At 38.8% G+C, this 27,273-nt stretch overlaps 1 protein-coding gene across 3 annotated transcripts in view; it reads left to right on the top strand.

Annotated features, from left to right (window-relative positions):
* Nucleotides 1-333: 333 nt before the first annotated feature.
* The window catches only part of LOC139963931 (uncharacterized), an 84,981-nt gene continuing 58,041 nt past the window's right edge, over nt 334-27,273 (top strand). For 2 of the 3 annotated variants that reach the window (XM_071965166.1, XM_071965165.1), the window contains exons 1-3: nt 334-750; nt 18,781-18,922; nt 23,524-23,718. In XM_071965166.1, the coding sequence (XP_071821267.1) occupies nt 585-750; nt 18,781-18,922; nt 23,524-23,718 (503 nt within the window). In that variant the 5' untranslated portion in view covers nt 334-584. Of the gene's footprint in view, nt 751-18,763; nt 18,923-23,523; nt 23,719-27,273 lie in introns of all 3 variants that reach the window. The other variant, XM_071965168.1, reaches the window with a different exon arrangement.

Raw genomic sequence — 27,273 nt, 5'->3', positions numbered from 1 at the left:
CTACGCCCTTGAATGTACTTGTTTGAGAGAGATAGAATTATGAAGCCTTAACTTGTAGGAATTAGGCTGTAACCAATTCGCACCAAAGAATTGATGTAACTTCTAACACAAAGGTAAGTGTTTAGTTCTCGTGTCCTATATAGGGGTTTTCGTAGAAGACGCACGCGAATGCTGCTGGGCGGAGAGATGCATATTCATGTTGGCAGGAAGCTTCTTTTTCGCGTAGCTGGTTGGTTAAAAAGTTTGCGATCATGTGACGTCACTCCCAGGCACTACAAATGAAATTTAAGCAATGCTAGTGTGCGAAGGTTCTGCCATTTAGTACGTCAAGAAGATCAATTGGACAATTACCAATAAATTCCACGTTACACAGGATGTATACTGAGAAGGTCATGAGAGATTAGCCTGAAGAACTAAAACTATAGCCTAGGAGCTAGCATTAAATTTTGCGAAGTTTGTACTTCTGCTTCTCGAAATGGTCAATGTCTTGTCCCTCGTTATCTTGAGGCAATTTACGGCAGGATAATGTCGAATCTGAAGACAAGCCAATTAGAAAAATCTGCTTGAAAAGAGGAGTATTCAAAATGCATCGGTGGTTGTTTGTATTTCTTGTTTTGACACTCACCGGAAACAAGTGGAATACTTTCGTTGGGAGACTGGGTGTTAGTTACCGACCATCACAGTCTTACAACCGTGGTTGTCCAGGATTTTATGGAGGTGCCTATGCGCAAATAGTCACTTCTTCTACAGGTGAGCTAAATGCAGCGATGATCATCAGCATAACAAAGACCTATGATACCTGTAATCTATCCGCTCTGATCAGTTAGGGCAGTAAACTTGGGGGTGAAGCCGTTAGGCATAGTCTACTGTAGGCCCAGGCCCATGTAGTACTAGAATGACTATGTTGGCTTAGTTAACGTTATGCCTAAATTAGACTAGGGCCTAGGCCAACGTATGCCTACGTTAGGCGATTCGTTGACAAAACATAACCTCGTTCGGCTCCATCGTTTTCTAGGTTAAAATGACATAGGCCTAAGATTGGTTGATGTACAGTATCCTAAAATGAGGTAGCCTAATTAGTTACAGTAAGGTTAGTAAAAGGCCTAACTAATTAGTTCTTTAAGTTAGACGAAAGTGAAAAAGATATATAGGGTTGAAAGTGAAACACTTTTGCATTTTATATTCACATCCAGGTACCAAAGAGAAGAAAAAGAAATATATGGTCACATATTGGAGTTGCATTGTAATTTGTATGGTGTACGCCTAGGTTTACTTTGACTATAATTGGTAATGGTATATCTACATATGGTAACTTCACATTTTCCCTAACTTTGCATAGTACTGCACTGATGGACTCATACTATATTTGTCTGATTTGAACTTAGTCAACTGAAGTCACGTTTTTTAATATGCATTTTTTTATCTACATGCCTCTCTGAAAATGGCTCAAATTGTTGAAGAGAAAGTAGAAGGCGTAAATTTTGTATTCTGACTCATTTCTGAGGCACCTTCATGCAATATTTCACCCATTTACAAGAATAACACAATACAATTTATATGCATACAAAGGTATGGCAATTTTACTTAGCTTCAGTGGTTTTGACTTTGCAAAAAGTATAATTCATCTCATTTTGGCAAAGCCTGATAAAATGTTGATGACATCACATTCACTCAATTGAATTAAATCCATATCTTGAGCAATATCAGACTGTATTGTGTTGTAACTAAATATGACATTCTGACCTTGCCAATGCAGTGGCGTAGCCAGCATTCTATTGTTAGGGGGGCAAGATTTTTCTGAAGGGGGCAACCCCGTGATGGTTGATGGTAGGATTTACCAAGAAATGTAATGGGCACCTCGTCGGCCAAATCATTGGCGCTTATTCTGTAGGACTATATTGATCACGGTCTCCGTATGTGGGTATCATGAAGGCCCAAAATGTGTAATATCTGGGTCTGATTACTGTACCAAGTTCTGACCTTATATGAAGTATGAACATGAGCCCTGAGGTATGAATACTTGTGATTAGAACTCGAAAAAATGTAAAAAAGAAGTATTTTGAATACATCACTGGATTTCATTTGGGAGGGGGGGCAAGACTGTAGCAAAATGCAGATTTGGGGGGGCATTGCCCCCAGGCCCCCCTCTGACTTCGCCACTGTGCCAATGTACAGTGAAACTAAAGATATTCTTCAAATATGGGTTCTATATATGCTATGACAGACATTTGGCTAAGTCCTAATTGGACAAGTTTTTAACCATTTATTATAATTTGAAAAGGTCTAGTTGCACAACTTTAAATGAATGCAATATTTTGTGTTTGATTTGAAGTTGAAAATGTAGGTCTATAGCTATAGGTCTAACATACAATTACAAAAGTTCAATGTCTGCCGCCTGTATTTTGTATCCAGTCATCAGAATATTATAATATAGTACGGCTTTTCTGTGGTTTATTTTATCAGGATCCTGCAGTGAAAGAGAATGATTTCATTTTAATCCTTTTAGCTCAAAGAAGAGCACTCTTACAGTAGTTCACAATTAACTATAGAATCACCCACTTGTGAGTATGACAGTACATACATTGAACAGTAAAGAGTTCAATTACATGCCAGTGTAAAAGTGTAACTTCTTACCGCAGATAACAGTGCATTAAGGGCTGTTTCTTTTTATTGTTCTTGGCTTTCAAGTGGTGGGAATTTTCTTTGTGCAGAGTTTAATTAGTCCAAGCTGGTAACTGGGAAATAATGCAGACGGCACAGTAATTTGATCCTAACGTTACGGTTCTTTAAATAGCTCATATAGCTCATACTATCGCTATTCTGTGGCAATTTTCTGATCTCTGTTTTACTAAGCATTTCCACCTTAGATGAGACTTAGATTTGTGTGGCTAAATGCCTTAGTACCGTTATCAGGGTGATGGAAGCTGTGGTTTCCTCCCATTCATATTAAGTATTAAAGAATATATGAGTAGTTTAATTACTGCCAAAGGTATTACACTCCAGACTTTTACATACATGTGTAGACCCCAAAGAACAATTGTGATTGACTGTGTTGGAGATTAGCTACAGTAGGGAATATAGTAACAGGTGCACCTGCTTGCTTATAAAGTACTGGGCTACAGGCAGAAGGAAGGGTAGGGTCAAAGGTCATAGCAGAGATTGATGACTGATTTGGAAGGCAATAATTATTTGAAAGACATGCTGATTCAGGTATTGGCAGGCCTGTGTGGTTTATTTGGAATACATGCAGGTGTGGGTTGTTATGGATGGCTATCATTGTAACCAAGACAAATTGTAGCTTCAAGAACTAAGTGTTTCCTTGTCTAAATATGACCTAATCATATATATGGCTAGAGGATTCTAGTCTTGAAGAGCTAGCTATTCCTGTATCAGATAAAAATAACTCTTTAAAGAGAAAAGTATTCTGAGCACTGTTGGTCTTGCCTGTATGTGTGTATGTATGTATTTTAGATCCTCCTTTGCAGGATCATTTGTCTTTTGAGGCGTGCGTGTGCGATCACATGTGAGATTTGTCACTCTTGTTGACGATGGAATTTAAAAAAAATTCAGTCAATCTGACCCCATGTTTTAATTCTATGTATGTATTTTTGATCTTCCTGCAAGCAGGAACTTGCGAAGAAGCCATCATTGGCTTATCAAAGCCACAAGCTGACCTACTGTAAGTCTGTCTCTGACCGAAGTCAGTTTCTGACCGTTGTCAGCTGACCAAAGTCAGACCGAAGTATGTAACACAAGATATATGGTTGACAAAATTATCCCATGTTGAATAATGCCTAAGTAGGGTAAATTGTGTGTAATTATATGCAGGGAGTCATACAATACAGAATCCTAAAAAAGATCTCACTATATAGTCAGAAGGTCGTAGAAGATAAAAAATGAACAACAATGACTCTTAGTTCTCTATATATCTCCAGCTGGGAATCTGATTCTCTGATCCGGGATAAATTTTGTAATGACTGTTTAAGCTGTAGCTGGCACACTTGGGGTCAGTTCTCGAGATCTTATGCCATCCAGGGGGGGGGGGGGGGGCAACATAACAAGTGTAAAAGCTTGGTGGATGATGTTGACCCAAGATCATAATGACATGATGATGTTTCCTTGCCATGCATGTGCACCTTGTTATCTGACTACACTTTCTTAAGTATATCTTAACTGTTCTTTGTAGCTCTTCCTGTTTATTAGAGGATTCAGATCGGTGAACTAAATCACCCATTGTTTTATCGCGTACTTGCATTTTGATCGCTCGCAGAGGGTCCAGTGTGAAAGTAAATCACACATGTATGTATGTATGTATGTATATGTGATCTTCCCGCAAGCAGGAACTCGCGAAAGAAGCCATGGAGGCTTATAGACTCGCAAGCTGACCGAAGCCAATCTCTCGGCACACATCCAATTAACGTCCATGTCGGGTAGTTGTTATTGAACAACACCCTTGCCAGACGACACACATTGCTGTCGGCGGGGAATCGAACCGGGGATCTCATGACTGGGAGACGCCGGCGTTAACCACTAGGCTATACACTCCGCCTGAGTGAGTGGAGTGAAATATACTTTTGGTTTGGACACAAGATTATGAGAGGATCAAATGTGATAGTAACTCTAGGTGAATCCTTGTGGAAACAGCATCCAAGGTGATCCCGGTGCTAAGGGTGGGGGATCATTGGTGCAGGTCTTTCAAGGATTATACCAACAATTAGGGAACTTGTGTTAGTTCAGTGGTTAATTTACCGGTGCCTTTCAATCATAAGGTCCCGAGTTCGAGTCAATCAAGATTAATAACTCATCCAGTTACAGAGTTGTTGACAATTTATAATCATGGACGTTAAAATATGAATCTAAGAGACTGACTTCGGTCAACTTGTGGCTTTGATAAGCCAAGGAGGCTTCTTCGCGAGTTCCTGCTTGCAGGAAGATCAAAAATACATACATAGAATTAAAACATGGGGTCAGATTGACTGAATTTTTTTTAAATTCCATCGTCAACAAGAGTGACAAATCTCACATGTGATCGCACACGCACGCCTCAAAAGACAAATGATCCTGCAAAGAAAGGATCTTGAGATTAGAAATTATAATACTGTACCTTTTAAGTTTCATAACAGTAATTCCTACAAGAGCCATAACCTGTCTGCATTTGGTAGCACGGTTAAAGAATCCCAAACCCTTCAATGATAACTTTTTTTTCATTTAATTTACATTTTGATTAACTCAGTAATATTTTGTAAATCTTACTTTGTATATTTGTATAATTTGTATATTTGTATATTTGTATATTTGTATAAATCTTACTTTGTATATACAGTGCGGAGTGTATAGCCTAGTGGTTAACGCCGGCGTCTCCCAGTCATGAGATCCCCGGTTCGAATCTCCGCCGACAGCAATGTGTGTCGTCTGGCAAGGGTGTTGTTCAATAACAACTTCCCGACATGGACGTTAAAATGGATGTGTGCCGAGAGATTGGCTTCGGTCAGCTTGCGAGTCTACAAGCCTCCATGGCTTCTTTCGCGAGTTCCTGCTTGCGGGAAGATCACATATACATACATACATACATACATATTTTTCATCTTTTGGCAAAAATATTGCAGTCTTGGCCTTTGTTTGCTATTTATAGCTGTTTAATGGTGTGTCAGACTGGTCGACATAGATAGATCAAACTTTGGTTGAACTTTGCTGGTAGTGTTATTTAAGTGAGGCTTATAGTGTACTTGCGCTAAGTCACTTGGTTTAATTGTAGAAACTGTAGACTGTACTTGTCATTTCAAAAATAACCCCCAACCAAGTCATATCTCCATTATATATATATAGCAGAACATTTTTGTCTGAAAGAGTCATTTGAAGGTACCCAGGGATGATTTCCAATTACCATGGTAACATTGTCTATGTTTATGTTTTGAGCTATTTTTAGGTTGATGATGTATATCCATTTTCTAAGCATTTAAATGAGTTTATAATGAGGGTTTAAATATGTTCTCTGAAACTACCTGTCTTGGTTTTGCAGTCCATCTCTCTAGAAGTTAAAAAAATTGCTGTTTTTATAATCTTTTGTGATCTTTAATCATTAATGCACATATGTGTAAAAAAGGAAGGTCAAAATTGCTAACTTGGAAATGGTTTCAAAGTGATAATAATGATAATAGTAATAATGTGTGGTAACCAGTGTATAGGGGAACACTGTGCACATGTGCTGAAACTGTTTAATTATGGCACTCAGGACCAGCATAGGCGTTATACCAGGGTTGTCCAACCTACGGCCCACGGACCACAGTCTGGCCCGCCGCAGGGTTGCGTCCGGCCCGCCAGAGATGCTCTATACGGTGCGAAATTTTAGTGAGCAGATTTATTGATAACAATTTGAAGCTATATTTAATCAATCATTCGAACCTTCTGGGTCCAAAAAATTGCATACAGGTCAGTTTGTGTGACACTCTCTCAGCGTAGGGGGGGGGGGGCGGCTGAACTTTATTCATCTGTTTTATCAGGAAGGAAAATAAATCAGTGCGCTCCGCGCGCAGTGCTCACACTTTGTTGCCTTGGGCTTCGGGCAAAAAATCGAAAAATCGAGCATAGGGTTCATGCGGCCCCCTCCTTCATAATAATCATTCCATGTGGCCCTCCTCCGCAAAAGGTTGGACAACCCTGCGTTATACTGTATGCATAAATTTACAAAATAACAAATGTGGAATCAACCCTGAGGTATCCGAATGCATGGTATCATCTGACCAGTCCACCTAGAGTCAGGTCAATATTACCCATGATGCTCTGCTGTGGTTGCATGAAAAGATGAATAAAGAGAAGGAATCGGTATGATTTGGTAGAGTTCTTAACTTTAAAAAAATTCAACTGAAAAATGTGTACAAATGCCTTTATATAAAGTATCAATTTCTTAGTCAGAATAAACCTTGTCCATGCAGCAACTGGTATAGATAAGATCCACCCATGGACCCGCAATAGGTTCGACTTGCTTTGTTCTAGGGTAGTAAAGAGCGTCAGGGGGCTGGTGTTTGGTTACATTTCTGGCGTCCAAGTTTATCTACAGAACCCTTCTGCCAGCCTTTTACAAATGAGATAGATTACTCACAAAGGACATTCAGGAAAGAACGTTATGGAACTCTTTAAACTGGCCAATCCAACTCTCCGATCGTTTCCGATCGGTTAGATAAGACTGTATACGTACATAGGACGATGGTAGCTTATTAAGTATTCAGTGAGAATGGTCGTGAAGATTATCAAGTCCAAGAAGAATGCACAAAGGCAAGTAATGGGTTCCAGCTATGGTTGACTTCCTTCCTTAAGAAGCATTAGGATGGCAAGGTTTTGACATGTGATAAATCACTTTCCCCAAGCATGAACGAGTTGGTCTGACTATCATACATACATGTTAAGAGTTCAGTGGACCATTATTCAGTCCACTTACACAGCAATGCGGCATCCAGCAAATTTTTGGGCTTTATTGCACAATCGGCAGTATTAAGCAATTCTCTTTTGTATTGAGGGGGAGCATGGGAATTATTTTGGGTTAAGAAATTATCAAATTATTCTAGGTAAAATGTAATATATTTGTTAGTATCCAAGCTTTTGAACAGCTTATCAAACACCAAATTTTCTTACACATTAAATTACAAAAACAGGCAAAATTCACCCAAATGTCAAGATTAAAAAACCTCGGACCAGATAGATAGATTTATTTCATCTGAAAGAATATGGAAATTTGTCTCCCTGCAGCAAAACACATAAAATATCAAATAGTAAAGTTATAAATAGAATACGGTTAAAAATAAGTAAAAACAGAGCACAGAAAAGTTGAAATAAATATACATCTCAATACAATACACACATAGATACTTGAATACTTACAAATATAAAAATGCAAACCAGTCCAGAATAAAAAACAAGAAAATTAAACACAAGACAACCTATCGAACTTTCAGGTTGAAGAGAGAAACAGAATTGGGTAAAAAAGAAAACCTGAATCTGTTATAACCAGTGCTTTCTACAGCAGTGGACGGACTGCTGGCCATGTTGACTGTGCTCACCGAAACTAGAAATAGACCATAGCTAGCTGTTAGCCGTTGCGGTTAAAGATTCTCATGTTTCTTTGGCCCAGACTAAGTTGTATGGTTTTTGTCCAAATTTTGTATTAATATTATGAATTCAGTTTGGATGTCAAGTAAAATTTTCAATATCTTAGCTTCCGTATACATACTCACGAAAATGAATTGTCGTCAAATTTTTAATGCCAAATTTGTGGCAAAGTAAAAAAAGGCTTTACATATAGGATTCTACCTGTCTCACTTCTTTCATAGAACCATGCCAGGTGTCTTCTTTGGGAAATATCTACTTGGAGTCATACTAGTTGTGGCAAACAAATTATGATTTGGAAGTCCACACACCATGTAATTTTATAGTCACAAACTTTACGGTTGAATTTATTCATAGTGAGGAAGTGTACTCTCAGGTTGGCACATGATGACCACTATACTGTACAAAGTGCATTTAAACTGAGTTGATTTTACTTTATGGGTATTAACTCACCACCTTGTCTTGATTAAATCTACATTTGTGCACGAGAGATTCCTGTACAGACCATTACAGTCAAAGTACATAGTCTCGTTCAGTACTTACTGACAGCTCAGTTCCCCCAGAGTTCAGCCCTTGTATAAGCAGTGGAAGAATTGTGATGATTTCGAAGGAATTTATTCATATTCTGACTGAAAAGAGCTGAATCATAGCGCACATGGCTCAGATAATGCAATGAATTGCAACCAATGGGATGAACTCAATGAGTATATATTAAACTGTTATCTTTCAGGAGTTTGTGTGACCCATTAATTTCCAAGGCCAATTTGCTGATCATGCTGTGCAAAATGTCTTTATCTTTTAATCTATATACCAAACCAAGCTGCATTTCTTTAAGGGGTTTCTGTGGAAAAGTTTACTCAATACATATGTAGTCTGCTTTGATCTCTTTAAGTGGGTGTAGTTTGTTGGAGGACAGTCTGAAAGTTGTTGTAGGGGGGTTGGGATGTGGGGTTGGGGGAGGAGGGGATAGGCAGGAGGAAGGGGTAAACTTCCCTACCCATCCCTCAACCATCTTCATATGTTTAGATTGTTAAGTTTTCATTTAAGGAATAGTTACTAATATTTATCATTCACCATGTTCTGCACCTCCAGAAAAAATACTAGCCATCACACATGTTTGCATTGTGCTATTTATTTGCAATAAGCATTATCCTGGCATTCATGACATTTTTGGGACTGTAAACATATATATATATTGTAAATGTGAAGATGTTTTAATCATCAATATCGCGAAAATTCTGGAATGGGAAGTAATTGGTAAAAACACAAACAGAAGTTGTCATTGTAGAGTGTAGTATGCAGTTGATGGTCTACCTTGAAAAAGTCATAAATTTAATAGATTTCCTGTTTCTGTGTTCCCTGCACCGAACCATGTCAAATTGTTTTCTTCTGGAAATTTCTACAACTATAGTATGTAATATTTGTACAGAATTGGTGTCAACCTTTTCAATTGTGTCCATGATACAATTACCTGATATTCGTTGTTGTAACGTAACAAACCGTTGTCATTGACATTTTTCCAAGGGCGTAGGAATCGGGGGGGGTGGGGGGCACCAGCCCCCCCCAGTGAAAAATATGGAGAGGCGGAAGTATCATTCAGCCCCCCCTCTTCGCAAGTCAGAAAACCCCTTTTTCATTTCCAAATGAGAAAAAAATCTCATTTGGAGCACCAAATTGCATCTAAGGCCAGGTGAAAATGCAAAGTTATATACAAAATGGAGTGGGTGGGTTGAAGTGTGCTATATTGCACCAAATTGCATCTGAGGCCACCTGGAAATGCAAAAAATTTCCACCCCCTCCCCTTAGACCCCCCCAAAGGCCATCAGTCTTCAGTCCCCCCACTCAAAAGTACCTTCCTACGCCACTGCATTTTTCAGAAATCATGAGAGGATATATGCTTCCTGTCTGAATTTTTGGTTGGGAACATGCCAGATGTTTGCTTCTGGAAAGATCTGTTTGCAATACATACCGTAGCTTTAGCAACAATAGGAATTGGTGCGATAAGCTGTCGGTGATGTTGTTCAAGAATAACCAAGAACTAATCCCACATGGGGCCAGTTCTAAACATTAATCCATGTCACACCAATAATGAATCTTTAGCAGTCGCATATTTTATATGAGTTAGGATTTTAATTTAGTTGACTAGTAACTAATATTATTCACTACATGTTCTGCACCTCCAGACAAAAAAAACTAGCATCGTACATGTGTTTGCATTGTGCTATTTATTTGCAATAAGCATTATCCTGGCATTCATGAAATTTTTGGGAGTGTATATATATATATATATATTTATATAAACATATATTGTAAATGTGAAGATGTTTTAATCATTAATATCATGAACATTCTGGAATGGGAAGTAATTGGTAAAAACACAAACAGGAGCTGTCATCATCGAGTGTAGTAGTTGACGGTTTACCTTGAAAAAGTCATAAATTTAATATATTTCCTGTTTCTGTGTTCCTTGCATGGAACCATGTCAGATTGTTTTCTTCTGGAAATTTCTACATCTAAAGTATGAAATATTTGTACGGTATTGGTGTCAACCGTCGGAATTGTGTCTATGATACAATTACCTGATATTCGTGGTTGTAACGCAACGTACCGTTGCCATTGACATTTTTCAGAAAATATCATGAGAGGATACATGCTTCCTGTCTGCATTCTTGTTTGGGAACATGCCAGATGTTTGCTTCTGGAAAGATCTGTTTGCAATACATACCGTAGCTTTAGCAACAAATAGGATTTGGTGCGATAAGCTATCGGTGATGTTGTTCAAGAATAACCAAGAACTAATCCCACATGGGGCCAGTTCTAACATTAATCCATGTCACAACAATAATGAATCTTTAGCAGTCAGGTATTTTATATGAGTTAGGATTCTAATTTATTTGACTCTACATGGACGACCTGAATCTGACTCGTTTTGATCGGACAATTTTAGATCTTCAAAGTGATCCTGGCAACTACTGATTATGACCTGAATCATCAAGTTCAGTACCGCAAGCACTTTAAGCTGATATTCCATGATTCGGTGGCTCATGTTCATAGTTCAGACACATTTTGAAGAATTAGAAACACTCAAGAATTTTGCTCATTTTAATGTTTTGAAAAGCTAGTACTGATATTTGTTTTAGTGACAAGAAAGTGCACTCCCAACATTTGTGGAGGTAAACGATCCCAAAATGAAAGGCAACACCTGTGCAACGTATTAAAGGTTTCATCCCCCTGTGGCCCATATTTATAGACTTGTTTTGCGAGATATAGGCAACACGATTCATCAATTCTCAGTTACTTATTGACTGTTTAGGCAAATCAATTCATTGAAAGAGATCTATCGACTGTTTGGGAACAAACTTCTGTAATAGTGTGGTTCCAGTCTTGATGCAAGGGGACTGGGCTGAGAGTTAATCAGATTGTTTGATTTTTTGTGTCGATGGTGACTTTTGATAAAAAGAGGACTCCACAGTCTTCGTGATGATGCTTTAGTTACATAGCGATGTACGTCATTTGAAGTACGCAGAGGTCGAACTCTGGATACATTGTAATTTAGGTGATAACTCACTACAGGAGTAGAGCATTAATTGTTGAACTGCATACTTTAATGCTTATGGCTCGATCCACCTTAGAGAATACAAGTAGTTTAAAGGGAGTGAAGACTCGTGCACAAAGAAGTGTCTCATGCCGGTAATCTTAACTAGTTTTGAATGAGTTGTAACAGAAGTGTTAGACACCACCATCGATCCCAGAAAATACACACACAGCTTGCTACAGTAATTAGACACTAGTGTATAGTCAATACATTCAGCTACAGTCAATAACCCACAACACAGTGTACATAGCAGCGAGGGACATATCAGCTGGGAGTTGTTATGGAACTCCCTGATCTCAGGTCGAGATATAAGATAACAACGTATCACGTCTCACTACTGTCTGCATTTTGTAGCGACAAGAAAAAAACTTCACTTGCAAACAACAGAAAGTTAACTTTTTCAGAGGGCGGCATGCGGTTTTGGGTGAATCTTCAATGCCTCCATATTCGGTACATTTGTTGTGTGTGATAATCTCTCTCAAAATCTGGTCAATAGTTGATGGAAGTTACATGAGTTCTAATGCCTATTAGAGTGAATAGGTGCAATGTTGTTGTTAATGTCCGTAGACCATGAAGAACCCTATTGCCGTGCTGTGGATATGATATTTTCTTGACTGCTCAAAGAGAGAAAGCCTTGTAAACAAAATAATTCCAAATTATATAAAAATCTTAGATGAATTTCATACTGGATATATGTAGGTCAAAATTAGTTTCAAGAACCTTGCTGATCATTTCCAAATTGACAAGTTGTTTACAAAATGTTTTATGAAGCTTTAATAATAATGTTCTGAAAGAGAAGGTGGGAAGGAATCAGTAAGCCTTTCTGGATTTAACTCATTTCAGCAAGACATATGCACGCCATGGCAACAGCAAGCTTTCATCCACCATCTTATTCTGTCTGTCTGTTCAATTTATGGCTTTTCCTCTACTGACTGTCAGAAATATATTAAACACAAATAAGTTAAATGACTGGTTTATTTACAAGCTGCGATCAGTGACTTGTCTCTTGTCTGTGATCATTTCTCGATCTGGATCATTGCACAATCTTGATCAAGGTCTGGTATCTGGTTTGTAAAGATGTCTCTATGGAATCTGTCAAGTGAGCTAAAAACAACCCATTATTAATTCGTTTTCCTGGTAATAAAAACCATTAATGTTTCCCTAGCTCTATGTATTATATGGTGACCCCAGCAGTGCCCCTGTTGGAGCTACCCATTCCCAAAAGAAGGTTTTTTGGCAGGAATCATTAATGAGATGGTGATAACTGTGGTATAGTCTGGCAGGTACGTGACTGCAGTGATATGCTGTAGGTCTCATTACATGAAAAGAGGAGGGTAACACCAGTGTTGTAAATCTACATTTTTACCTGCAACAGCATAATAACAAGAAGAACTTTGCAATGGTTTATATATATCTCAGCTCCCTGATATTATGGCACAGACAGGTTATTGTCCTCCTACATGCAGCAACACAGTGACCTAAAAAGACATTTCACTGTTTCCACTAACTACAGTATACCAGTGCCCGAAATAATGTATCATGATATTTCTGCTATTCCAAGTAGAGCAATTACACTTTGACATACAGTGTGTATGAACTCTTTCAGGGGAGCAGAAATGGTAAACCTGGCTATGCATTCAGTACCTATTTATATATACCACTGTTTGGCCATGTATCAGCATAGTAACCTTGCTATGACCCCATTTTGTGATGACATAGGGTAGATGACAGTTTTTCCCTATCCTGGCCACATTCACATATCATATAAAGGCAAAACGTGAACATGGAATTATAGAGTAACTTCCCATAGATCTAGGCTGATAGAGTGAATGTAAATTGATCTATAATTCAGTAGTTAAATAGTTGTTAACTTATAGGCCGTTCCCTGGAATGCGGGCTTGCTTCAAGAATGCATAGGTAGGGCTAAAATTAAAACCGCAGAAAAGCCCTGCAATTTGAACCCGCATTTCAATGAGTTAGCTCAAGGCATAGCAGCATGATTGGGAAACCTTGGGAAATGTCCAAACCATGTTCGTGGGAAATATTTTGCTATTTTGTACTAAACATATTCTCAGTATCACTTTATAGACACTGTTCTTCTGTTCATAATAACGGCATAGTTTTAAGGGCGTGTTCAATGTGATCAGTATAGCGTCCGATTTCTGTCCATGACTGCAAATTAATTGTCTTTTTTTTTATTTCGGACCAGAGTCTGAATGATGTGAAATGAAAACCCTGCGGCATGTCCCATCAAGTTTCGACATAATACTTGCGTCGCACCAAATGCCAAGCAATGCAAATACCTCGTTGTCCTACCACATACTCTGCTCGTTAATAACAATAATGGGCTTTGCTGATTATCTGGATGTCTTCAAGAAAGAAGCTGCAACTTTATACTGTATGCATGCGGATATATGCGGGCAGCTACACTGTGTACTACTCAGCTATGTCTTGCGTAATTCATTTAAACTGCGTCGGTCCTTTGTACACACAACCAATTTTAGAAGATACAACACAGTTTATGTCAGCAGCGGAAACTACAACTGATAAAATCCATCGTATCTATTACACCCCAAGGTAATTGCTTATTTAAATTTGTCAATGTTTACCCGGGCTAAGCTGTCCTAACCCCACCTCTCACGAGGGGCTCGATCAAGCTCGGCCAGTCCCGTTCCCATGCAGAAAAAGAGTGGAGCAATTTGCCCTCCCCTCGATAGGTCGATCAAGGGTAAAGCAAGCCTGCGTTCGTGGGATGGGCCTATTTGTGTGAGAGTATAGTAGCTAAGGCTTGTAGGTAAGCAATTTGACCCCTTCTATAAAATGGTAACTTTGTTGGATATAACTTGTGTTCTTCAATTGTGTCACATGCCTCCTTTGTGAGGATCCAGTGCTTGATAGGTCAATAATTGTTATGTATGCAATCAGCAGCTGCAGGTTTAATGGCAGGGAAATCGTTGAGCGTATTAAATAATGATTGAGAATAAAAAATTGATGACAGTCGGGACAAGTAAGCATGTTGTGCAAATTTTGAGGGAAAAAAAATAAAAATAAATGAAAAGTAAAAAGAAAAGAAAAAAAAAGAAAAAAAAAAGGGAAAGTATAGCCAGTATCGATAAAGATCAATGTAAAATTATAGCAATAAGAATCAAAGAATTTGTGGAAGATGCATAGGGCCACCCAAAGACTAACCCAATGTAATGGTAAGAGCTCTGCAGATTGTACAGATACAGTGTACTGCGGCAGTTCTCTTCAAAGTAGAAGTTCATGAGTGCAGCAGGGTGAAACTGATGCCACAGAGGCAGCAGTGTACCCACAGTATAATGAGTGGGGTCACAACCCTTCTCGAGGGGAATCAATTTGGCCAAGCAGTGATGGAATATCTCCTTTCAGTGATCATGCAGCCAGATAAATTGGTCCTGAGATGGCAAAACAGGTGGACACAGAGCATATATATACAGTTTTCAACTTTTTATTAAGTGTAGGTTAAGGATATATGTGGCTGATTTTCTGCTGCAGTTTTCATGGTATCTAACACACCTGTGAGTTTTAATCTATCTGGGGAAATGTCTGATGATTTGGTCATCACCATTATTATTTTGTTCAATCAAAAGGATGTTATGACTTAGACCTAGGGATTGCAGTCCCAGAAATTGTAGCTTCTGTTTGCGGTTGGTAAGATTTAAGTAATACGGTACCACTTAGGGGTACCACTTCCCTCCGGCCTATAAACTAAGCTCACAGGTGCTCACAGTGAAGAGGCACTTTGCATTTTATGACACCAACAGGTCTCACCTTTTGATGGCACGTAACCTGAGGTTTCACATGTTATTACCTAATATTGCCACTTTATCCTTTCGCACCAGAATATGGTCGTTGTGATCTGAATGTTACAATGTAGTATGGGTTTTAAATAATGTGCTTTTTGGAAAAATAAATTTGGAAAATGTTATAGAAATGCAACCTGCACTGATATCAGTGCTTTTTAACGGTGTGCCAGAAAGTCCAATAATGGTCAACACTCATGTTCAAACTGCGCACAGCAACCATTTTATTTCCACCATCAAAGTATCGAACTTCACTGAGACAGGATTCAATAAATTGTCATATTTTAAGGCTTCTCAATGTTTGAAAGTAACTTGAAGATACAGAACCACCAGGAAAGTGCACTGTTGAAAACTTCTATATACTGTAGCATGTTAACATTTGGGGCCATAATACTGATTACCTTTTAAAGTCTATCAGCAGGGCAAAGTTTTAAAGATGGTCTGACACTTAGTTGTAAAGACAAATGTAGTGAAAGTTCAAAACACAAATGCAGGTGTACTATTTGATGGTACAATGGTCATGTGATGATTCTATAAATGCCTCCCCCCATTTTTTTCTCGGAACAACCTTATTTTAGGACCTGAAAAGTTCCATGAAAGTTTGTCCTGTATAGTGTGGTACAAAGTTGTCAACAGTAGATGGTACTGTAAGTATTGTATTTAGAAGTGCATATTATTTTGTATATAACCTCAGTATTTTAGTTGTTATTCTTGTATTAAAGCTTACTAATTTTGTCTATTCTTTAGAATTTAATTTAAGGCACTTTGTGACTTTATTTTTTCATCATAGGTTTTGTAAACTCCTGTGCCAAAATTACACTGTTAATTAAAATTAATTGTAATCTTTAACTTATATCTATGAAATCACACATTATGACAATGATGTGAAAAAGCCCTTCAAGGCCATTTAAGTGTTTCAAAAAACGGAAAAATTCCTGTCACCTGAGTTGTCAAAATGCAAACATTGATCAATATGTTTGCATACTTTCCCTCGTTGCTTTAAAATAAAACTTTTAGGGATATTCTTTTGAAGCTACAAAACTATTTAAAAATATGCGCAGAAGTTAAACACAAAATATTCCTTAAGCTGCTTGTCATGGAGTCCCATGTTTGAATTATATATAAAGCTTGGATGAACTTTATACTGGGATATTAAAATGCAAAATTCAAAATAGTCAAAATTAGTTCAAGAACCTTACTGTTCATGAATGCATGTCGACAGTAGTCGAAGTTGAAAATTGTTTGATGAAGCTTAAACTATATAAATGTTCTGATGTTATATATAAAACGTGGTTGAAAACAAAGTTAAAACCCAAATATTCCTAAAACAGCTTATCATGTAGTCCATCTTTGAAGATATTCTGTGCAAATACAAATGCCCCAAAAAAATCCCCCCTTTGCTGTAAAGATAGGCAGAATGCCTTTGGGGTTATTTACTTCATGCAATTCAGCTTAACCAGGGAGTTGTTATGGTTTAGGCCTATAATGCAAGCTTGCATTTCAGTTTACATAGTGCAAGGAATTTTCCAAATGGATGTCCCTATTAGTGTACCACCATGGATCAATGAAGCCCACAGTGAAGGACATAGTTGCACCAGGTGGGATTAATTACTTGCGGTTTTGTAGACAGGGTACTGTAAAGTAGCTTTAAACATTGGGAAAGTGGGGTATGGGGTCAGTATGTAACCTTGTTGACACATGTATCTATTATGAATTAAGGGTAACCACAAAGAATGTCTATGGCTAATGTGTACACAAAAGAAAATAAATGACTGCAAATGGAACTCAAGCTGGACAAGCTTTGTGTGTGTGTTTATTTTTTGTTTCTCTGATGAAGATTGATTGAATGTTTTGTATACAGGCTTCCAAATTATGCAAGAGGAAATTGGGATAAGAACTGCGGAGGCTGCATGCTTTGGACGACAAATACAGCTTAATGGTTTGCATGTGAGGTCGTGCCTTGTGTTGGGGGGGGGGGAGGGGGTCTGGGGGCAGCCTGTGATAGCTACCAGGACTTGAGGGAGGATCAGAGCCTATGCAGTTCTTAGTATGTTAAACCTGTGAAGAAAATGCAGATCAGGATTGACCCGGGACCAGCAAGCTGATCGATGAACTTTTGGCTTTTGTTTGCTGCGCGCATAATCTACAATACAGTAGTAGGCGTTAGCAGCAGTGCCGTATTTCACACAGCCTATGGCTTCGAATTTTTTCCTAGGAAACAAAAAATCAACTTCCCTGTTTGACGATTACGAATGGGGATGTGTTGCGGAGCTCAGGATCTAATGTAAACGTGCGGAAGTTTAAAATCAACTTGTCTCGTTTTATTGCTGAACAGATATCTAGCGTGGAGTCTGATCCGTAATTATAAATCAGACCTTACAGTAGTCGTTGGCACTTTATTCATGTCAGGAATTTGACATAAGAAGAATTGCAACATTACTTATATGCTTTTCCAAACAATATATATAGACCTAATTATTGGGCGAGCCAACTACTGGTTTTGCTTTACAATAATTATAGTTGATTTCTTTAGGATCTACATGACATTTGTCCAAACATTCCCATAATTCACCCAGGGAGGGGTATTTAAAAACGATTTGACACATATTGTCATGAGGTTGCATCTTTACAGAATTGGAAGGTGCTGAGAGCACCATTTATTTGCACCGTTCAAATGGAGGGGTGGGTATTATTACACGTGATTGAAAAAAAGACAGTTTGTTATTATTTCAGTCTTCTGCAGTCCTATTGACTAAGATCATTGTAACCTCATGGATTTCAAAATTTTTAAGATATAACTGATTGTGATATATCACATGGCTTGGTCAGACTGTTGCCAAGTTAAAGGGTGTGAAGACTCGCGCAAAAAGAAAAGTCTAATGCCGGTAATCTGACCTAGTTTTCAATGAGGTGTAACAGAAGTGTTAGACACCACCATCGATCCTAGAAAATACACACACAGCTTGCTACCGTCGGTAATTAGACACTAGTGTACAGTCAATACATACAGCTACGGTCAATAACCCACAACACAGTGTACATAGCAGCGATGGACATCTCAGGTCAAGATAGAAGATAACAAGGTTTCACGTTTCATTACTGTCTGCACTTTGTAGCGAAAAGAAGAAAACTTCACTTGCAAGCAAAGGAAAGTTAACTTTTCAGAGCGCGGCGCACGTTTTGGGACGAGTCTTCAATGCCTATAAAATGTACACATTGCCTGAAGGTACCAATATAAGTGTAGTATTTCTCTTTTCACAGACTCTGATTTGATAGAGCCATTGAGGAACAATGACATACCACCGAATGTAGAGGCCTTAGAGGACAATGATGGATGTTCCTTCTATCAGTTCCACTCAAATGGAGTCTACACTGCTGATGCAGATCAATACATCGGCTCTGAGTGAGTGTTCTTCCTTTTCCTAGTGCCAAGAGTTTGGTTCCCGGACAATTCCCCCCTGGACGATTTTCCCCCTGACTATTACCCCCCGGACGATTCCCCCTCGGACAATTCCCACCCGGACAATTCCCAACCCTGACATTTGCCCCCCGGACAATTCCCACCCGGACAATTGCCAACCCTGACAATTGCCCCCCGGACAATTCCCACTCCGGACAATTCCCACCCATGACAATTGCCCCCCGGACAATTTCTCCCCGGACAATTTCCCCCCCCGGACAATCCCCTTCCTCGGAAATTTCGACAATTGATTGACAGCCGATGTAGGCGGGGTTAAGACTATTATTCCAGTAAAATTGGTGGTGTGCAACAGGAGATTTCAGTTTTGGTTTCGATGACAATCGTAACAATTCCTGTTGCCTCTGGCAAGGCATAAAAAAGATTCAAATAAAAGCCTCTACCCGGAAACAAATGCAGCTAAAGTGCGCGCGAAGTGCGCAGAAAATGTTAAGGTTATCTAGCTAACATGCATGTGCAAGGAGTAATTAATTCTCACAGCATCAATGCAGCTTGTGCGCGCGAAGCGCACCAAATCTCTTTTTCCAAAAATTTACCAAATTGACGCCCAAAATATTATCATTGTGTCAGTTAAGCTATAGTATACACAATGCACCCGAAACAAGAAAGTGTTTTGGTACTTTGTCTCCTAAACTACAGTCGTTTTGCTATTTAAGCTTTTCAATTCAACTGTGTTCGTATGTTTTCTACATTGCAAAATTATTACATTGGTAGCGTGACAGGACGAAAGTGGTTATTCAGATTCTCTATGTAAGTAGACCAAAGTAAACCCATATCTCACTCCTTTGTGTTGAAAAAATTAAGCAAAAGTCAGTCTCTACAGGGCAGACATGGTTTACACACAGAAATGCGGAAATATATAAATATATCACTAATGCACGAGAATCTCGCACAAAGATACGCGTTGTTCGTATCTTAAACTTTGTGAATATTTTTTCTCAAGTGAGTTGGACCTATTGGTTATGCTAATATAAAATAATATCGTTCACACGCACAGTTTTTATTGGTACTTAGCGTTATAAAATCGTCCCAATTGGATGCTCCCGATTGACAATTTTCTTTGGGCTATTGTCAGGGGGAAATTGTCCGGGGGGGGGGAGAATAGTCCGGGGGGAAATTGTCCGGGAGGGTTATTGACCGGGGGTAATTGTCTGGGGGGAAGTCGTGCGTGATGGGAATTGTCCGGGGGGGAATTGTCTGGGGTGGGAACTGTCCAGGGTGGGAATTGTCTGGGTGGGAATTGTCCGGGGGGTAATTGTCCAGGGGGGAGTTGTCCGGGGGGTAATTGTCCGGGGGGTAATCGTCCAGGGGGGAGTTGTCCGGTCACCAAGAGTTTCGCTAACACTGGCAAATGAAAAAAAACTTTCTAAAGTACAGTAATTTGATTTTGAAGAAATGTCAAGGTTTCCTCCTCTCTACTACTCTACACCCAACCCATCCCTTCCCATTTCTCATCAATTTCTGTCCTCATCTCATCCACATTCCTTTCCAATCTCATCCAAGTTCACTTCCCCATCTCATCTCATCCATTCCTTTCCTCATCTCCTTCATTCCCTTCCCCCTCCTCATGCAAGTTCCCTTCCCCTTCTCATGCAAGTTCCCTTCCCCATCTCAGCCCAAGTTGCTCCTCCATCTTATCCCAAGTTCCTTCTTTGTCTTCTCCTTTTCTGTTCCATTATCCCTTCCTTTACCTTCCCCCATCCCATCCCATTCCTTCCCTTCCCCATCTCCATCCCCATACTTTCCCTACACATCCCCAACCTTTCCTTCCCCCACCTCCATCCTTCAACACTAACCTTTTCTGCCAATACTACCTCTTGTGAATGTCTGATCTTGCCACATACTGCTGAGTGTTTTTTTTCTCTCTCTACCACTTTGCACCTTCCCATCATAGGCGTAGGAGCCTTATCTGATTTGGGGGGGCTGTAACGACTTGCCTGAAAAATATAACCAAAATTTTTGGCGCGCTCCGCGCATGTTCAACATGTTAATATATGTGCATATCATATAGGCATTCATCGGTTATTACATCACATGCCAATAACATTCAATTCATTCTGTGTTATTACCCTTCAATATTGGTTATAATTATTGGGGAAGTCGGTACAACAATAATGATGATAATAATATAAGTTTAACCTTTGACAAACACATTGCAAATTATTCTTCTTTCAGTAGGTGCCCGAAAAATTCTCAGAATATTGCCTGAATTTTCACCAAAAAAAGGGAAAAACACACTGCAAATTATTCATTTTACAGTAGGTGCCCAAAAAATTCTCAGCATATTGCCCGAATTTTCACCAAAAAAATGGAAAACACACTGCAAATTATTCTTCTTTCAGTAGGTGCCCGAAAAATTCCCAGCGTATTGCCCAAATTTTTACAAAAAAATATTGAAAAACACACTGCAAATTATTCTTCTTTCAGTAGGTGCCCGAAAAATTCCCAGCATATTGCCGAATTTTCACCAAAAAAATTTGAAAAACACACTGCAAATTAATTTTCTTTCAGTAGGTGCCCGAAACATTCTCAGCATATTGCCGAATTTTCACCAAAAAAATTTGAAAAACACACTGCAAATTAATCTTCTTTCAGTAGGTGCCCGAAAAATTCCCAGCATATTGCCGAATTTTCAGCCAAAAAATTTGAAAAAACACATTGTAAATTCTTCTTCTTTCAGTAGGTGCCCGAAAAATTCTCAGCATATTGCCCGAATTTTCACCAAAAATTTGGTTGGGGGGCTGCAGCCCCCCCAGCCCCCCCCGCCTCCTACGCCTATGCTTCCCATCTCATCCAAGTTCCCTTCCTATCTCTTCCAAGTTCCCTTTCTCATCTCATCCATTGCCTATCCAATCTCATCCAAGTTCCCTTTCCCATCTCATCCAAGTTTCCTTCCCCCGTCTCAGTAACACCCCCCCCCCAAAAAAAAAAACTGTTTAATGATGGTCATGGTCTTTATAGACTGTGTACAACTGGAAAGGAATGTGTGTGCCACTGTGAATCAAAATGTTGCAGAAATTGTGTGGTCTTGAAGATGGTATGGTTTAATAGTTCAGGCCACTAACTTGGTTCTCTGCACCATCTGGTCAGAATCAGCAGGTCTGCAGTCACTCTGTTTTACCTCCATGGTAGGACTCAGTAACTCAAGGATTCTAATTGTGGTAAACTTTGCGTATAAGGTCACCTATAGATGTATCAAAAGTTTGTCAGCCACGATCAGTTAGCTTGTTGATGGTTGGTTGTCAGGACAACTTGTCCAGTTACAATTGTTGTTATGACATGATTGGCAACTGATGATAAGATATTGTTACAGTTGGAGGTATAAGTAGTGCTAGGGTATGATGAAATGTAACATTGTTGAGTGGTATATCTGTATACAACCTCAGGTTATCCTATATATACCCCAATGCAATGATAAAGCTGGTATTCAATAATTGCTTGGTTAGGTCAAAGGGTGAGCATTGCCAGAGATAATTGTGTGTTCAACTTACTTGTAGTGAGTCTGAAAGCTCTGAAATTTGGTTCAAGTATAATACTATGATCCCTGCATGTACAAAAACTGATAAATACACTTGTATCACAATTTACTTATTTTGCGTATCATTTCACTATGAAGTGGACAAATTATTATCTGGAAATGTGGGGGAGGGGTCGGGGAAGGGAAGGGAAGGGTCGGGGTGAAAGCGAAAAGTAGTAACTTAAGTGTCGTGAGGATCAATGACAAAATGACCAACTACTGCACTTCATCTGTACATATTTGTATGAATCCATCCAGCCATCCATGAATCCATCCATCCATCCACGAATCCATCCATGAATCCATCCATCCATCCATGAATCCATCCATCCATCCATCCGTCCATCCATCCGTCCATCCATCCATCCGTCCATTCGTGTCTCAAAATTGCCTGGAAGGCTAATTGCTCAGCACGTCCCCATTTGGAACATGTAATTATTCCTGTTGGTTTTGGACTTTTGGAGTCTTAAAGCTATGTACATTGCCTTAATTGTCAGGTGATTGGTCAAAACATTCCCCCTCCTGCTGTCAAATCTGATGAAAATATGTAATTGAGGAGCAATTTCATTACTTGAAAAATATGTCAAATACCACAAATGTCAAGAGAAGCTCACAGATGGGGAGGGGGGGGGGGGATCATCGCTCAGCAGCATCACAGATTGTACGTATTGTGGTATCTGTGCGTTAATGTACTGAACATGCAGAACTGAATTAACTTTCTTGGGAAAAATGTGCAACATTGATGGAGTGGAAAAGTCGGTGACTTAAATGCCACGAAGATGGTTAAACGCAGAGACGGGCTATCACCAGAAAAATTCCTTTATGTGAAATTTTTGAAAATTTGGGTAAAAAAAGGGAAGTTTGGAAGTGGTACTTCAGCACAGCAGTTCTAACTGTGTCTCACCGAGATTCCCACTGGCTTTCTGAGTAATCCGAGACATGGCATGACAAGGATAGATCATTTGTGACAATTCCTTCAATAAAAAGTTGTTCTATTTTTTGCTTGCAGATTTCCAACAAGTTTTACTTTCTTGATGCAAGTTAAATACCAATTTCCTGAGACTTCTGGAGTTCCAACCGATGGAGAAATGAAGTTATTATCCATAGAGGATAATAAGAACAGCACTAGTTTACGATTCACATTGAGTCCATTTTCATTCAACGCTCAATTTCGCTTCAAAAAATCAGGTCTGAAATCATTTAAGTAAGTGCATTTCTTTATTTTATTGGCTGAGGTACTACTTGACCTTAAGTCATTTGATTAGATCTATATTAATGGAAATTCATTGCTATGTAAATGTATGGAGAGTACTAGCTGAAAGATATGAGTACAGTTGAAGTATTGCTACATCTGCAAAAGGTACACTGTACCAATCATGAACATTTTTTCACCAGCTGGTTTGGTTCCTTGCCGAGGATAAATAGATTCTATACACCTGTATGTGTGTGTATGAATGTTTGTATGCATGTATATGATGGCTCGAGTGGCGTGTTAACATGATATTATTCAAAATGTTACAATACGGATTAATTTACGATATGGGTTAATTCCATACTTGGTGTATAGATCCATTTTGACACGAACCCTATTGGTTTTCATGGAGGTCAAAGGTCACCTGGTCTATAACAGAGGTCAAAACACTGAAAAACGCTGTTAACATGATATTCCATACGTAAAGTTTTGATGAACATTGTACCTAGCTTGTACGTCCATAATTGGTTAGTGAAAGAATGAGTAGTTCCTAGTGGAGGTCAACAGAGGTCAGAGTCTGAATTTTGTAGCATAAATAACTGCAAAAGTAGAGTTTAGATGAACTTAACAATGGTATGTGAATCCAGAGTATTGAGTGCAGGTCAAAAGTCATTAGATACCCAGAGAGGTCAATCCTAAATCCTCGTAAACAAGCTGTATACCTCCAAAACGAAAGCTCTTATGAAGGTCAAAGGTGAAATGTCATCCACATGGTCTCGGGTCACTGTAATCCACAGAGTTTGGTCTTAAGCTCCAGGTCCTATCCCCTCCTCCCCCCTCCCCCCTCCCCCTCCCTCCATCCCAAGAAGGAGGATTAAGATCTTGGGTTCAGATCCTGAGAGCTGTCACGCTTGGAAGTTAATCTCGAGCGAAGGATCAGATTACCCTGCTCGAGATCTATTGTGACAGCACTCTTAGTTACAATTTTTTCTTTGATTCAAATTGTTCCTATTGGTTCAAATTTTGTCATCATACAAGATCACCTACAAGAGATTTGCAATTGACCTCTAATTCCCATTTAAATCAGAGCTGAACGTATGCAAGAAAACTGCCTGTTCTTACTCTGAAAATATCCAAGAAAACTGCCTGTTCTTACTCTGAAAATATCCATGTTTGTCATGTAATATTTTTTACCGTACATTGAAGTATGTTTCAGAATTTATTTAAAAAGGATAATCAGGTTATGGTCATAGAGTGCAGATCATCATCAGCAGAAGTACATATACATGTAACCACTTTACCATTTGTCTTCGAGCATATCATAACAGTAACCGTATGGGTTATGTCATCACAACTGTGCTCCTAGCCATTTCCGTGAGATAAAACTATTTGGAAACTTAATTTGTGAATCCAATTTCACTTGGTCTCCTGCAATTAGTATCCATAGGGGTTCACCTTTTATGGATGATAGGTCATGATCTTCTCAGAGGCTGTTTGTCCAGCCTAAATATTTCAAGATGCAATCCCATCCTCATCTCGCCGAGAAACAGTATGTTTCATACAGCAGACTAGAGGAAGAGTTAACAAAAAAGCTGCTGCTTTCTCGGACGGATCATTTCAGCGAACTTTAGTCAGCTTACCCAATTGCAAGTAAATTTCTCAGTAAAATGGGTCAGTTCTAGTAATTTACATATCATTTTGTACAACATTAATCTATTTGTAATCCAATACAGCCTATATATCTCTTCACGCTGCTGAAAACTTTTAGGTTTGTAAAGTATAGTAGATGGGGAATTGTACAACAATTCCAGCTTCCGGCTACGTTAACACACTTACCTGCTTTTTGGGTTCATTTTGATGTTTTTCCAAGTCAATTATTTCTGTTTAATAGCTTGTTAGATATGCTTGCCAAAGGGGCTTGGAAACAGTCCAATCAGGCTGGCATGAATGCCTGCTGCATTGGTCCTTGGGTTAAACGTGTCGTGTACAGTGTACATTATGATGTGATGTGTCGTGGCTCTTGAGGGTCCATCATCGGTATTGTTCCCAAAGATTATAGAGAAAGGAATAATGGTCACTCGTCATCACTTGAACTTGAATTTTACTGCACACACTGGTGTGCGTATGTGTAATGTGTGTATGTGACACATGCTTGTAAATGCCGCAGCTCCAAGCAATTTATTGTGGATTAACTTCATTCTTGGTATATGGATCCATCCTATTGAAGACAAAAATTTGTTTTCTGTGAAGTTGAAAGGTTATTTGGGGTCAAAAGAGGTCAAAGTCTGAAAACTTTGTAAACTTTGTTGTACTCCATACATGGGTATGCAGAGCCAGTTTGGTGAGCTAGTGCAAGAACCCTATTGAAATCGGTGGAGGTCAAAGGTCATTTGCGGTCAGCATTTATGTCAGAGTAAGAAAATCTTGTAAAAGTGATAACTAAAGAAGTACATCTTTCTTGAACTTCATACATAATATGTAGATCCAATTTGGTGAGTGCAAGAATCCTTTTGAAATTGGTATAAGTCAAAGGTCACATGAGGTCAACAGGTGTCAAAGTCTGAAAACCTTTGTCACTTGATGACAACTCCAAAATTCAAACTACAATTAATCTGTGAATTCTCCAATGCTATGAATTTCTTTTGTTGACAATAGTTTTGTCAAATTCAGTTTGACAGTTTAGATTCTTGAATGGGATCTATAAGGCTTCGACAGAACATACAGTCGTCCAGGAAATTAGTCTGCTTTAGAGAGTTTTTTGGTCTTGCTTTAAACTGAACTCAAACCCTCTCAAACTCTTATCAGTTTTAACCCTCGGAGATTCAAGGGGTCAACATGTTATCTCAAATAGTGCGAACATTGGCTCAAGGGGTCAACAGGCTATCTCAAGTGGTCTCAAAATTGACCAATTTCTCTGTGATTTATACTAGATGACTCTTGCTTTGTGAAAATATTTCGCAGTGTTTTAAACAATGTCATGTATTAAACCCTCATTCATTAACATAAAAAAGTCACTTTATTCATTCATCTATGTGTCTCACATCTATGTGTTTTACATAGGAAGGACTATTTATTCTGGATATTGAAATATTTTTGGTGTAAAAATTCTGTAACTGTCAAATCCTACCTGGGAATGAAATGGTTAATGCCCACAAAGGGGGTGCTATACAAATAAGAGCTGGAAATCTCTGATCATTTCTGGTTCTTACTTAATTCTTGGACAAATTTATCTCACCTGCTCTACATTAGTCCCATGTAGTTTATATACTGAATTTTGAGGACATTGTATGGGAAGGAATCACAGAGCCAACTGGCCATACGGTTTATTTTCTTCCTCAGAAAGTATGAAACCAACCTGATGCATGGATACTTGCAAACTCAGTATCCATGTGGTTTATTTTACCTAGGGGAAGGGGTCTTTGTTGAGGGCTTCCTCCTCTTTGTTGGAGAAATTGACTAATTTGAAGGGGTACAAACATGCAAAATGATATCCAATTTTGAAGTTAAAATACTCCTATATATAAAAATAATACAAAAAATCTCAATGTTAAACCAGAACTTACTTAA

The sequence above is a fragment of the Apostichopus japonicus genome, chromosome 22 (genome assembly GCF_037975245.1).
Source record: "Apostichopus japonicus isolate 1M-3 chromosome 22, ASM3797524v1, whole genome shotgun sequence".
NCBI classification, from domain to species: domain Eukaryota; kingdom Metazoa; phylum Echinodermata; class Holothuroidea; order Aspidochirotida; family Stichopodidae; genus Apostichopus; species Apostichopus japonicus.
Note: the sequence above shows the minus strand (reverse complement) of the source record. Positions and strands in the feature narration are given on the sequence as shown.